At 40.5% G+C, this 14,868-nt stretch overlaps 1 protein-coding gene across 2 annotated transcripts; it reads left to right on the top strand.

Annotated features, from left to right (window-relative positions):
- The first annotated feature begins 1,656 nt into the window (after nucleotides 1-1,656).
- Nucleotides 1,657-13,170, top strand: arf2b (ADP-ribosylation factor 2b). 2 transcript variants are annotated; one of them, XR_005637835.1, is made up of 6 exons: nucleotides 1,657-1,792; nucleotides 5,162-5,319; nucleotides 6,158-6,268; nucleotides 10,775-10,899; nucleotides 11,187-11,601; nucleotides 11,639-13,170. XR_005637835.1 is itself a non-coding variant. In XM_039788349.1 (5 exons), exons 2-5 carry the CDS (start codon nucleotides 5,172-5,174, stop codon nucleotides 11,346-11,348), a joined length of 546 nt encoding a protein of 181 aa, XP_039644283.1. In that variant the 5' UTR covers nucleotides 1,657-1,792; nucleotides 5,162-5,171; the 3' UTR covers nucleotides 11,349-13,170. The 2 variants fall into 2 exon arrangements, 1 of the variants encoding a protein (XP_039644283.1); XM_039788349.1 differs by having other exon boundaries at nucleotides 11,187-13,170.
- The last annotated feature ends 1,698 nt before the right edge of the window (nucleotides 13,171-14,868 follow it).

The following is a 14,868-nucleotide window of genomic DNA, read 5'->3' as shown; positions in this document are numbered from 1 at the left end:
CTCTGTAACATGATTCTTTATGTGAGGATTAGAACTGGGCTGAAACAGAAAAACACAGAGGCTCATAATCCAAAGTGCACAGTGGCATGATTAGTTTAGAAAGGGATCTTTGTTGACTTTCAGCAGGTGTCCAGTAGCTCAGAAATTGCAAAATGTCAACACTAAGGATAACAGACTTCTGCCTTGAAATGGCTGACTGAACAAAAAAGAAGAAATGACTCGTTTAAGTAAAAAAAATGTGACGCATCAATGTCACATTTAAGTTAAGTAAGTTTTATTTCTGTAGCCAAATATCACCAATTTGCCTCAAGGGTACTTATAATCTGCACAGCAGACAGCACCCTCTGTTCTTAGACCCTTGGTTCGGATAACTTCCCCAAAAAACATTTAACGGGGGGGTAAATGGAAGAAACCTCAGGATGAGTAACAGAAGAGGGATCCCTCTCCCTGGACAAACAATGCAATAGATGTGTGTATAGAATAAACAAACAGGACAATTAAGGTTGACAAAAGTATAGTTATTGAATACATCATTTAGGATTGCAGCACTATAGGGGATTACATTTCACCAGAATTGTACCTTGTACATGATATTTGTGGATTAATATTCCTGCTGCATTAATGTGTGCATTTTACTGCTGTAGATGTTTAAGGTTGTGTTCATTTTAGCTCCTTGTACTGTTGGGTAGTTTAATTTACAGCATTGCATCACATTCTATAAGATCATCATATGTAGCATTGCTGTCCTGTGAGAAAACTTTTCATGGTGTCAGAAAAACAGCCCTGTTTTTTATCTTTGTGACGATGCATTTTCCAGCCGATCCAAGAGGCTTTTTTAATGACTTTATTTAACTTAAGAAGTAGGAGAATTTTCTCAACACATAAAGGAACACTTCATCCTTCAGTTCGTCACACAAACATTCAACATCAACACATCTGGAGATACGTGCTTTTCACCGGACAGGAAGGGGATGACAAACGGTCATCTGAGAAGTAACTAAAGCTGACCAAACGAATGTAGTGGAGTAAAACGTAGCCTACATTATTTACCTCTGAGATGTAGTGGAGTACAAGTATAAAGTAGGATAAAATGGAAATACTCAAGTACAAATACCTCAAATTTGTGCTTAAGTACATTACTTTGAGTATAGTTAGTTACACTGTCCCAAAGGAGTTCGATGAGGTCGAGGTCAGGGCTCCGTGCAGGCCAGTCTTCCACACCAAATTACCAGGAACTAGGAAAACTAAACTGGGAATACCAGTTCTTAACCCAGCTGTCTTTGTGCCCTTGCAGGGACACGTTGTCATTGAAACAGGAAACAGGTGACAAACACAAAACGTTGGCACACACTATTGTACTATTGGGCCTAGCCTGAGCCATGAAACAACAGAACACCTCTGTCCACATACCTTTGGTCCTAGATTGTGTATATTGCTGAGAAACGATATAGTATCAGTATAACTTTGGTCAAGCTAGAGTTTTGATCCCATGCGAGAAAACCTACTCAAAGTGCAGTCTGTCTTGTTATTCACTGTGTCTGAAACTTGAATAAACTTGTGTGCGGTTCACTTCCTCGACATTTTGTGCAATGTGCACACAGGGACCTGCCGACATGTGATTGGACAGCGGGACAACAGAAGGCGGGTTATTAGTCGCACCATTGGCACTGCGATTGGAGCAGGTTTGATAGTGGGAAGTGCCTGTACGCCGGTGTCTCCCTGGTTGCGCAAGACGCCATTTTGGAGTGACAGTGAAAGATAACGGAAAGATCGAGAAGCTGTCTTTCTAAAGGTAATAACTCGCATAGAATGCGGTCTTTTTCGTCTTAAAATGTCATATTGTGTGAACTGACTGTTGCTCTGTCCGAACGGCTAGCGTTCTTTGGTGGTTGACCCGACGTCACGGTGTTCTCTCTTAACTGTGACGCGGCATTTAGCTAACGGCTAACAGCTTGCTAAAGCAGCAGTTCCTGTAACGTCAACGGACAAATCTAAAGAGCTGTCACTGTCGGTTATAACTTAGCACTGGACTCAAATTTCACCGACTGGTTTTCAAAACGTGTCGACGTTAGATGTGTCGCTATGGTGTCGCCGTGTGTTGGGAACTGCGGTGCTTTTTTCCCCGACCGTTTACGTCCGCGAAATTGTGTCGCCTCCGCTAGCAGCAAAGCTAACATAAGCTAACCGAAGCATCCGCCCTTAGTGAAGCTATCGGTAAGCGGCTCGAGTTTTAGTAACCAGCTTATGCGACACAACTTCGGTTATTGACATATCTTAAACAATCAACGATTCCCCACACATTTACTTTAGACTTTAACCGCACGGACACATACGTAGTTGGCTCGTCGGCCTCTTGCTAAGGTCGAGGTGTTGTTAGCAGGCTCTCGCATACAGTAACATTATCACATAGCTAGGGACCGAGGTTGCCAGCTGGAACAGGCCTATCTTATCTGCTGACCAGTTTATTCGGGTTAACAAGGTAGCTGCCTCTGGATATGTGATGTTTTTGCGGCTTTTTTGTGAGATTTCCACATACACTATGCGACGTTTAACGCCATGTTGTGTAATTTAATGTAGGGAAACGTTAATAATGGTTGATGTTATTGACGGTTTGAGCCGGCTTGTAACGTAACCCGTAACGTTTAACCATTAGCTAGTTTCCCAGCAAACATAAATCGGACGGTGACGTCGTGTCCCTGGCCAAAAATGGTCCGATCGGACGCCAAAAAACCGGCCTCTTGGGTTACGGTGTGACGTTGTTTTCCACGTCCAATAATGGTCCAGTCAGACTGTTTTCTTACAAATCTTAGAAAGAAGGTAGAGTCATTACTCATCTCATGTGTCATTAGTGCCAAGCCTGTAGCTTTCTAGCTACATTTGATTGTAATAGAGCATCTTTGATCGAAGTCTGACACCAATGCAAGGAAAATAGGAAGAAGTCATACGTCATTAAAATGTTGTATTGTGTCAGCCGCGAGTCTCACTATAACTCATCATATAAGATGTTGTTTCACCTTTTTGAGTGAAAAAATACTCTTCAAAATTAAAATTAAAAAACACATTACGTAATTTTAATTATTTGACTAAATGTGAACATGACCAAACGGGGCAGGTCCAGCACATACATCCTGACAATGGTTAAGCTAGAGGGGCTGTAACATAACACTTGTTATCACTCACAAAGACCGCAGCTCGGAGTCTTTTACACCTTCGCAAGGATTATTTCTCCCTAACGGGGTCTTATCTCCAAACAAATAGAGGACGTCTCCACCGAGAGATTGCAGGCTAACGTTAGCTAATCAAAGTGCAAATGCTAACACTAGTTAATTAACAAACAACAGGCTACTGGTAGCTTAAGTAATAGAGGTCCATATTTATAGAGGTGCAATGAGCAGCTGTGTATGTCTTCTAACTGAATCTAAGTATAAAATGTTGTTTTGTAAGAGCCAAAAAACATTTTTCCAAGCTGTTTGATAGCTTGGAATTTGGTAATTGCAAGAATTTTACCTTTTTTTTGGGGGGGGGGGTATTCTGCCAGAAAGTTAGGTGACAGTATGAAGACTGACAAACTTCTCAATGACAAGAAGTCAGGTCTAGTACAGGGCTTCACTCGGTAGACCGGGGGTTTGAGTCTGGAGCGAAAACCGGAAGTTAACTTTACTATTTCTAGACTTAGTTGATTGGTCGCGGTTTCGACATCGCTAGATAGTCCCGGATCAACGTACGTCCAGCAGGCGGTCAGGTGATGTCATGGACACCGGCACAATTTATTTTTATTATTATTTTTGGACGCATCTCAATGTTGTGAAAATCAGCATTTTTACTCGACCAAATATACTGCAACCTGCAGTGGTGGGAAAAGTATTCAGATATTTTACATAAAGTACCAATACTACAGTGTCAAAATGCTGGGCCTAGATTTGTAAATGTACAGAAGTATTTGCATCAAATTAAACTTGAAGTACTCAAAGTAAAAGTAGCCTACTTGTTATGCAGAATGGCTTAACCTAATATACTGCTGGGTAGCTTAATCTGTAATAATATTTCATAATTTATTTATTTATGTTCTGTATAAATGATCTAAATCTGCAATATTAAAGTTATCAAATCATTTAGTGGAGTAGAAATATATAAAGTTGCGTAAAAAATGGAGAATACTCAAAGTACAATTAGAGCTGGGCAATATATCATATCTATAGTGATATGAGACTAGATATCGTCTTAGATTTTGGATATCGTGATAGAAGTGTTGTCTTTTCCTGGTTTTAAAGGCTGCATTACAGTAAAGTGATGTCATTTCCTGAACTTAACAGCCTGTTGTAGCTGTTCTATTATTCGCCTTTACCCACTTAGTCATTATATCCACATTACTGATGATTATTTATCTAATATCTCATTGTGTAAATATGTTGTGAAAGCACCAATAGTCAACCCTACAATATCGTTGCGGTATCGATATCGAGGTGTTTGGTCAAAAATATCGTGATATTTGATTTTCTCCAAATCGCTCAGCCCTAAGTACAGTTACCTCAAATTTGTACTTGCGTGCAGTACTTGAGTAAATGTTACATCCCACTAGAGCCTGACCGATATATTCAGCCATGTTGTGAGTGTTGGCGTTGCGTAGTCTGTCCACCGAGAGGCGCTCTACAGCCTCCCTGGTGGTAACACTCGTGTTTAACCCTTTAAGTTTCATACCTTAAGTTTGTATTTTTATACATTTTTATTTATCAGAACTTTAATATATTTTGATTTTCTGTTGCGACAGAAAACGCACAAGTTTATTTTTAAACTGCATTATCGTATTAATTTAGTGAGAACTCATAAATAACTACAAATAACTAATGTTAGGGAAATCTGTTTGTTTTGTTATGCGTTTCTGGATTTATTTTTATTTTTTTTATAAATATATATCTGCCTTTTAATAATCCTTTATCGGTCGGGCTCTACATTCCACCACTGTCAACCTGTTTTGTACGTTTATTTGTTTCGTTAAGTGTCCAACCATAATAAAATAATAATCTATTTGCCACCAGCATACCAGTCTGACTAGTGTTCATCTTGACGGTAGAGTTTAGTTTCCTCTTGGCGTATTCTTCCCTGAAACTGGAACACTTGAGACGTTACTCTCCTAACCCTGTTTCCTTCTCTACTTTGACAGCTTCGTCACCATGGGGAATATATTTGCAAGCTTATTCAAAGGCCTTTTTGGCAAAAAGGAGATGAGGATTCTTATGGTTGGGCTTGATGCTGCTGGAAAAACAACCATCTTATATAAACTGAAGCTTGGAGAGATAGTCACCACCATTCCCACCATTGGTAACTATGGATATCCTTTTATTGTATTCATCCATTTATTGAGTGTTTTACCAATTTAACACCTTGTGGTGTATAGGGCTGGGTGATTTCTGAATGTTTTTAATACTTGTGTTAATACAATATCCAAATTTTGGACTGATACCAAGACTTCAAAATGTGTGATACCTTGTGTTTACAACATTTTAAACATGTTTTTCCTCTAAAACCTGTTTTCAAGAAGACGTTCTTGAATGATAAATGTTTTCTGAACACAATCAGCGGTACCAGAGCTCTGCCTCCAGTCTGAAATGTGCAAAGTTGATGATATAAATCAGGAACCCCGTTGCGTCAGCTGGACGCCCACCAAGAGCAAGGTTCTGTCGGAGGTTTCTGCCTGTTAAAAGGAAGTTTTTCCTCGCCACTGTCGCACTCAAATGCTCGCTCTTTGGAGACACGTTGGGTCTCTGTAACTTGTGGCCTAGACCTACTCTATCTGTAAAGTGTCCTTAGATAACCTCTGGTATCGTTTGACGCTATAATTAAAGTGAATAGAACTATTTGATCAAAAATAACTACAACAAATTAAGAATCTGACCAGACATTTGATGCCAGCTTTCAGTACTTTCAGACCGTTTTTATACTTATGGACACACAAAAAGGTATTGTTGATTAATACCCAGCCCTGTTGTTTATCTTAAACAATCACACTGAACTAGAAGTTTCAGTTAACTTGATTTTAATTTTCTATTTACAGAAATGTGCAAGGGCATGTCGACTGTCAGCATTCAGAAATTTGAATTGTACATAATGTTTTTCAACCGTTTTAGTGACTCATCCATGTGTCTCCTCTTCTGTTCAGGTTTTAACGTTGAAACTGTAGAATACAAGAACATCAGCTTCACAGTGTGGGATGTGGGCGGTCAGGACAAAATCAGGCCGCTGTGGCGCCACTACTTCCAGAACACTCAAGGTGAGGTGTTTTTTTTTATATTGGCAGGCAGCAGTGTCAGTGAACATTACTACCTATAGGTGGCCTCATTGGTGCATAAAAGATGATCTTAAAATTATCCAACCAATGACTCAGACACCATTGTTCAATTCTCAAAGGGCGTATTGTGTTACTCCCATTTCCTGAGATAGAATTAATCAGAATATGTGAAGCAACTGTAGGCTAATGCAGCCTCGTGTTTCCTACTAATGATGCATCCTGCAGGTAAAAATTCATTTTGTTGCAGTTTTATGTTATGGTGATCTCATTACACATTTTTTTTTAGCTCCTCCTCGTTTTCCTCGCACGCACCCGACTGACATCCAGCTGCAGCAAACCTCTCGATCCACGTGTTGAGCATCCAAGTGTGAAATTGAACGTGTGAATCCCTTTGGTAATGACAGTTAGATACAGCATCGTTAATTTAAAAAAAAAAAAAGGCCAGAGAGTATTCCAGAAACTGCATGCCTTTACTTCAGAATAAATTGGTGCACATAAAGATGCTGATACTTGCTCCAGCACATATACACAGGCCCATAGACCTGCTGACTGGAAAAATATCACAGCCTAGGGATTTGGGAACACCTAAGGAGTCCCAAAATACATTTTTAATTACAAGATGATTAAAAGATAAGAAAGAAATGGGACTAGGTCGAAACCTAGTTGATGGCAGCACTGTGTATGGTCAATGTGCTAAGTTGTGGCCAAATTCTTACAGGGATAGGCAGTGGTAGATAACTGAAACTCACACTCTACATTTACTAACTCTTGACATCTTTACTGTTAATATTTCCTCTGCTCTGATCACCAACAGCGGTCTCAGAGCTCATCCACCAGCTCTCTCTCTCTCTCTCTCTCTCTTTACCACACACTCGCTACGTACACACACACTCGCTACGTACACACACACTAGGCTACTCTTATAACACTCCGGAGGGAGTAACCTACACGTTGCGCAGCAGCAACTGCGTATGTATTTAGGAAGTGGATCAGATTTCCGATTTTGAACGCTGTCCTTCTTGAAAGCGCAAAGGCCGATGGGGAAACTCCAACTCGACAGACCATTGGTGTTACTTGATCACTCGCTCAGTGACGCTGTTGTGACTATAGGGCTGACCCCTGCTTTGCTTTGGTTCCTCTGACCTCTCGGATGAAATTATGAAATGCCGTCACCATGTCAGGCCTCTACAGATCATTCAAATTAAAGAATCTGAGGTGGAAACAAATATCACACTTTGGTTGAACTGCTAATTGGTGTCCATACTAAGACCGTAATAACTGACTGGCTAGTAGTCCTTACCTAGCTACTGCACATGTGCGACTCCCAACAAAGATGGAACAGCAGTGAGATGTCTCACTCTGTAGCTAAAACAGAGAGCTCAACACACAGGGTGAAAAGAGGAGCTGCAGCAATGTGCAGTACAACAAAAAATATGGTGTTTTAAACCATGTAAATCTATTCTGATATAACTTCCTGAATACAATTATGAACCTGAAAATGAGCATAATATGGGCACTTTAAACTAATCTGCTACTATTTTTTGATAATCAATTAATCGGTTTGAGTAAAGATTCTCTGATTCCAGCTTGTTAAATGTGAATATTTTCTAGTTTATTCTCTCCTCTGTGACATTAAACTGAATATCCTTTGAGTTGTGGGCAAAACACGACCTGTGACGATGTCGTTTTGGGCTTTTGGGAAACACTGATCCACATTTTTCACCATTTTCTGACATTTTAGAGACCAAACAAACTAATTGAGAAAATGATCGACAATAAAAATAATCGTTAGTTGCAGCCCTAATACTTTTGTGTTTTCTGGCAGTTTAGAGAGTTAAAACCTTAAAAACAATAGTGTGTCACGGTTTGGTTACTCCAATACCACACTGAAAAAAAAAAAACACTTTATTAGACCTTGTGCTTTCAGCGAGTATTGATGCTTTTGTTTTTGTGATATTTTTCACACAGCAGGGGGGGCTGTGATGTAACAGAGTGGTGCTGTGTGCAGATACTGGTGTAAGTGCCAACTCCTTTACAGGCGCATGTTGTCTCTGACAACTTCATCCATAACAATAACTTGTTTGTGCGTTTAGTAATCTCCCAGGGATCATAAAACCTTCACCAAACGTGCTTGCTCATAAATCAGGAAGCATTCATACACTACGTAGATCCTCTCTTGCTTCGCTTTTGTCAAATGCAAACGTCGAACCACACGAGGTAGAAAACTGCAGCCTTGTAGTTTTGATTTGATACATTTGACCGCGAGTCTCATGGTAAAAAATAAATAAATAAGTGTCTTCTTCGTCAAAATGCTGCATTTACATAATTCTACTACGACTATCATTGAAGTCACTGATCCATTATCTTTAAAGTGACTATTATCGCCACTGTTCATCACATCCCCAACCGGCATCGTCAGACACCGCCTACCAAGAGCCTGGGTCGGTCCCAGGTTTCTTCCTAATAGGGAGTTTTTCCTCGCCACTGCTAATGCTTGCTCTTGGGGGAATTACTGGAATTGTTGGGGCTTTGTAAATTATAGAGTGTGGTCTAGACCTACTTTATCTGTAAAGTGTCTCCAGCTAACTCTTGTTATGATTTGATACTATGAATAAAAATTGAATTGAAATAATTCCTAGGATTAAGTCAGTTGTCAGATATCGTGATTTAAGTGTTTGCCGTCTTTTGGTACGATAACATGTTCACTCCACAGACCTGCGGTCACTAGGGCTGCAACTAATGATTATTTCAGGGTTCATACGTTTTTGAAAAATGCAAATTCCAGGCCTGCAAAGGTTTTGGAAACCTAAAAAGACCCAGGAAGTTTTGGAAAAGTCATGGAATTGTTTTGTTTTTTAACACAGCATAATAATCTGTCATTAATAAATGTATTTTCACATCGTCTTAACCTCAGCGTTGTATTCAGGGAGCGATATTATTTCCCACTATGAACCACATACATTTTCATTAATTTTATAGTTAAACCTCTGAGGGTAAACTTTAACACAGATTTGTATTCTTATTGAATAATGTCGACTGACATTTTCAGGAACACACAGTCATGGAAATTTGCTGAAAAGTATTGGTTAAACTGCGTTATTTATTATTAACTGTTATTTTCTTTATCGATTAACCTGCTGATTATATTCTCTGTCGAAATAGCGGAACATGTCTAAAAATTGTCCGACTGCACATGAAGGCAGCAGAGAAAGAAAAGCGTTGAAGCGACTTTGCTGTGTTGTTGCAGTAGTCCCCTATTGTTACACAAACTCTTTGGCAGTTCAGTGCTTGTGTTTTCGTTTTTTTACCTTCATACTAGGGCTGGGCGATATGGAGAAAATCAGATCTCACGATATTTTTGCCCAAATACCTCGATATCGATACCGCAACGATATTGTAGGGTTGACTATTGGTGCTTTCATAAAATATTTACACAATGAGATTTTTGATAAATAATCACCAGTAATGTGGATATAATGACTAAGTGGGTAAAGGCGAATAATAGAACAGTTACAACAGGCTGGTAAGTTCAGAAAATGACATCACTTTACTGTAATGCAGCCTTTAAAACCAGGAAAAGACACTTATGCCATATGACGATATCCAAAATCTAAGACAATATCTGGTCTCCTATCACGATATCGATATATTGCCCAGCTCTACTTCATAGCGTTCAATACCTTTTTTGTGGCAGCGATGTATCCTGTTTACTGTAACGTTATTGGGACGCTGATGCCGCGATAGGCCTACTGGCACACGAGTCTTGTCTCCAGTTCTAGGATTGTCCACTGCAGGGTGACGTCGGGTTGCCTTTCTCCAAAAGTTGAATCGGTCTTAACTTGTTTATTTTTTATTTTATTTATTTGATTAAAATACACAGAGAGACCAGAGTTTTTGCCAGACTGTCTGACGAGTCCCGCAGTATTTGTGAATGAATGCTCAGCCAGCCGGTGCCTCGCTAGAGCGTCAGCGTTATGAACGGGAATACTATCGTTACCTTTTTATCAAAATGCCTGAAAAGGACACCAGGCTGCTACAGTATAACGATAACCGTGCACACCTCTGCAAACATCACACTGCTCGCTTGTAACTCAACATTTTCTCCGTTATTGGCTGAGATGGACGACGTAGTGCTGCATAAATTAGCCACGGTAAATTTCAGCATTTCATCACGTTTTTCGGATCCTGTTTGTAATCCTATGTTTTCAGGTTTATTAATTAAGACAATCGCCACGTTAGAACTACAGAGTTTGGGGCTGTAAGCATCCATCACATAGTAGGAGTATTTTCCAGGTCTAAGAGACTTAACTAAGCAACGGGAACAGTTTGTACAGAATTGATTTTATCAAAGGACCGAAGTCCCAGCTTCTGATCTGTGAGAAGAAACCAGAAAGTAAACGATTACCATGCAACCTTCCTGTGTTCTAACGAATAATACGGACTTCTGTGTTTCTTGGTCTTAACGGTGAACTGTGTTTCTGTTTGCAGGGCTCATCTTTGTGGTGGACAGCAACGACCGGGAGAGAGTGAACGAGGCGAGGGAGGAGTTGTCCAGAATGCTCGCCGAGGACGAACTCAGAGACGCTGTGCTGCTCGTTTTTGCAAATAAACAGGTGAGGTCACATTTCTGTTTCTTGAAGTATCTTCTATACACTTCTTCTTTCATTTCCTTTTTTTAAAATAGGTTCATCTGTACGGCTCTCTTTAATTTCAATCTTTGGTCGGTTACTTTTACAAGCCCTCAGTGTCTTCTTTTTGTTGTCCCACCTGTGCATTTTATTGTAGATTTCCCTTTTTTAACATACAGAAAGAAAAGACTGAGACTCGATCTTGTCTTAAATTGCTAGATAGATGTAGAGGTATAATATTAATATAATATTTTTTTCTTCTTTTCTCCCAGGATCTCCCCAACGCTATGAATGCTGCAGAGATCACAGACAAGCTGGGCCTGCACGCCCTGCGTCAGCGCAGCTGGTACATCCAGGCCACCTGCGCCACCAGCGGGGACGGCCTGTACGAGGGCCTGGACTGGCTCTCCAACCAGCTCAAGAACCAGAAATGATCCATTCCACCAGTTTTGATTTTTGTTTGATGTTTATTTTTTTCTGTTTCAACACCGGCCGGCACACGGAACCAGGCCCCCCCCCCCTTTTTCGCTCCCATCTAACCCGATTTCCCAAACCCAGCGCTTTCTTTCAAGAACTTCCTTCATTCCCCCGCCTCCCTCCCCCCACCCCCCCCATCCCTCCTCCTGCTTTCTGCCCTCGTCAGTACTCTCTTGGGGTTCAAGCCTGTGCTGCTTGTGTGTGTGGGCCGTGTGTGTGTGTGTACCTTGTGTGTTCAGAGAGAGAGTGTGTGTGTGTGTGTGTGTGTGTGGGTGTGAAGGCGTCTCTGTGTATGTTGGCTGGGATTGGGAGTAACCCTGGCGTGCCTTTTACACACCTGTGGAATCAGCAGTCTGGTTTTCAAGCCCCTTTCTCCATCCACCAAACTCAGCCTCTGCCCCACTCAGCCTACCCCCACTCCAAGTCTTGCACGGCCCCCTACTCCCCCACCCTTACTCTCCAGGGGAAGCATGGTTTTCATAACGCAAAGAAAGAGCAAGGGTGCAAGCTCCCCCCCCCCCCTCCCTGTAGTATATATCTATGTTAACTAGAAATGTTCACCTGATGTAGACTGAATGCTAAATGTTCATTTTAACCTCTTTTTGATTTTGAAACCTCAAACCCACCAGTAAGAGATTCAGTAAATTGCATCTTAACCTGTATCAGGTCGAAGCAAATCAAAAAAATGGAAAAAAGGAAGAAAAAAAAAAAAATGCCCATCCTCGATCATTCTGGTGTCATTTGAAAATCATGCTGTTTTTGTTTTATTATTATTATTATTATTATTATTATTATTATTATTATTATATTGGAATATAACAGATTATTCTTAGCAATGGTTCTCCAGTGAACACTACCTTTCTCCCCACCAAGCGAGACCGTGAAGCACAAAGCCAACAATTAAAAATTAAATTAAATTAAAATCTACTTTAAAATTTAAGGATTGGAATATATGCAATTTGACATTTTTAAATGGCTAGCATTTAATTCCCTGGATGACATTTGGATTTTCGAGATAACCTTCAGTTCTATTAATCATTGTGACAGTTTAGTCCTACTCTATGTAGGTCAGATACGAGGTGTTGGGCATTTCACAAACTTCAGCCGGTTAACTGAGACAGGTGTCCTGATACATTCACAAGCTTCACATGTTATTCCTTTCAGAGATGTTACATGTTTTGTTTTTGTTTGTTCTGTAACTAGTTTTAGCATTTCTATTTGTACTTTTGACTGCTGAACCAAATGCATTTGAGCAGTATGACAAATCCTGTATATGAAAGTAGTGCATCCTTGAGGGGCCTGAGGCTGTTTTTCTCACTAACGGTTGGCAGTTTTACTTTTGAAATCTGAAAGCATCCAGTGGTCTAATTTTTTTTTTCCTGGTTGGGATTGAAGGATTGGCACCAAATATGAAGGCTCTTTAACTGTGAACGGTCCAGACATGAAGAAAAGGGGGGGAAACCTAGTTTTCGAATGTCTGGGCGTTGACAGGCTACTACACATTATAGCGCCGCATTCTTCATGACTGAAAAGACCAACGCAGCAAGTACTCCTGTCAGTGGCTCGTCGGTGAGCTGGAAGGACTTGGTGGTAGACCTCTTAAAGGGGGATAGGTGTGCAGTTAACTGGTCGTGAGATTCAGCGGGCGTTCTCAGTGTCGAAACCATGGGGGTTAAGCTGGCACTTCTGTCGAGAATGATTGTAAATCTGTACGTTCCCCTGTAAACTGTTTCTGTGGGGATTTCCTGAACACATTAATAAACATGATTTGATCCAACAGTTGTTGTGCCGAGAGAGACTTTTTTTTTTTCTTGAGCTTCAAATGCGTTATGAATTTCTCCGATGCTTGTGACTAAATACCGGCAACACTTCTGACAGACATTGATTATTCTGTCGCTTATTGTCTTCATTCATCATTTTTAGTCTAGTAAATGTCTGAAAAAATCGACAGTGCGAGACCCTTCTCTTCTGCGGAGGTAAAACACTGATGCGTGTTCCCAGAACGCCCAAAATATTCCACTGGTCCAGAAAATTAAAACTGTTTAAAGTACAAACGTTTGACTACCTAACCCTAACCCTTCATTCAGCAACAAGGTTGCCATCTAAGAGCACAGAGGAGAGAGAGCACCCTTTAGCAGCTTTCACTTGCAGTGGGTGCCGATGAGAAGTGGGTGACCACAGAGTATTTAATGTCACCTGGGCACGGTCGCCCCCCCTGCTGCGTTCAGGGACCCCAGCCAATAGGGAATCAGAGTTCTTGAAGGCGACATGTAGGTGTGAGCTAACGCTTGTCTAGTTCTTTTAGACCTCCGGCCATCTTTTCACATGGAGGTGTGACTTTTAGGCGTTTACAGTTGCACGGAGGCGCCGTTCTTATTGTTTGAGAAGGGCGATAGGGCCACGTGTGGGACATGTGGCTTCCTTTTGTTTCAGCGGTCACGTGCTCTGAGATCTGTTTAAAAGATAGCGTTTAACCACACTGCTCGGTTCCCAGCGCGGTTTTAAAAACACCAAAGTAGAAAATGGGTCAAAATGGAGAAGCTGTTTAAAAAAACTTACAGAATCTCAAATGTAACTAAAGTAGTATAAAATAGAAATGCTAAATTGTGCCAAGTACAGTACTTGAGTAAATGCACTGAATGAGAGTTAAATCCATTATTCCATGAAATGTGATAGTGGTGATAAAGTTTCTCTCTCTCTCTATATATATATATATATATATATATATATATATATATATATATATATATATATATATATATATATATATATATATATATAAAGCTCTTGACTATGAAAGCATGAGTTGGCATGTTCTCCCTGTCAGGCTGGAGAAACCCAATAATAAACAGGATTTCATCCAACAGTTTGTGCTGAGAGAGACTTTTCTTGAGCTTCAAATTTCTCCCAACACTTTGCTTTATGACCAAATGCCTGCAAAAGTAATTATGTTCCCAGCAGCCTCAGCTGCAGGGCTGCAATTAATGATGATTTTTACATCACACGTGTCAAACTCGAGGCCCACGGGCCGAACCCGGCCCCTCGCAGTCTTTGATTCGGCCCGCGTTTCAGTGTTAGGTTCACAATACGTTTTGGCCCCCTTTATATTCGCCAAACCAGACGGGAAACAGTTTTCAGACAGTTATTACGCGACACTCGGAGCAGAATTTGGCAGATTTGCCGACTTTGAGACTCAGAAGTTCCCCCAGGACCAGAGAGATTGCATATTCAGGCTGTGAAACATGTAGAAAAAAAAAATGTAATCATTGTTTTGCTTGATTTGCTAAAACTAACTCTTTGGTGACTTTTCAGGGCTTTATGTCGACCGAAGTAACAAAACGTTGTAAAAACAACAAATTAATTAACAAAAATAATCACAAAAACGTCTTAGAAAGCCACAAAAAATGTCAGAAAATGCAACAAAAATGACGACTTGCAGGCATGCAGTATACAGTCAGAGATATTTAACTTTTGTCA

The sequence above is a fragment of the Perca fluviatilis genome, chromosome 21, assembly GCF_010015445.1.
Source record: "Perca fluviatilis chromosome 21, GENO_Pfluv_1.0, whole genome shotgun sequence".
NCBI lineage: Eukaryota > Metazoa > Chordata > Actinopteri > Perciformes > Percidae > Perca > Perca fluviatilis.
Note: the sequence above shows the minus strand (reverse complement) of the source record. Positions and strands in the feature narration are given on the sequence as shown.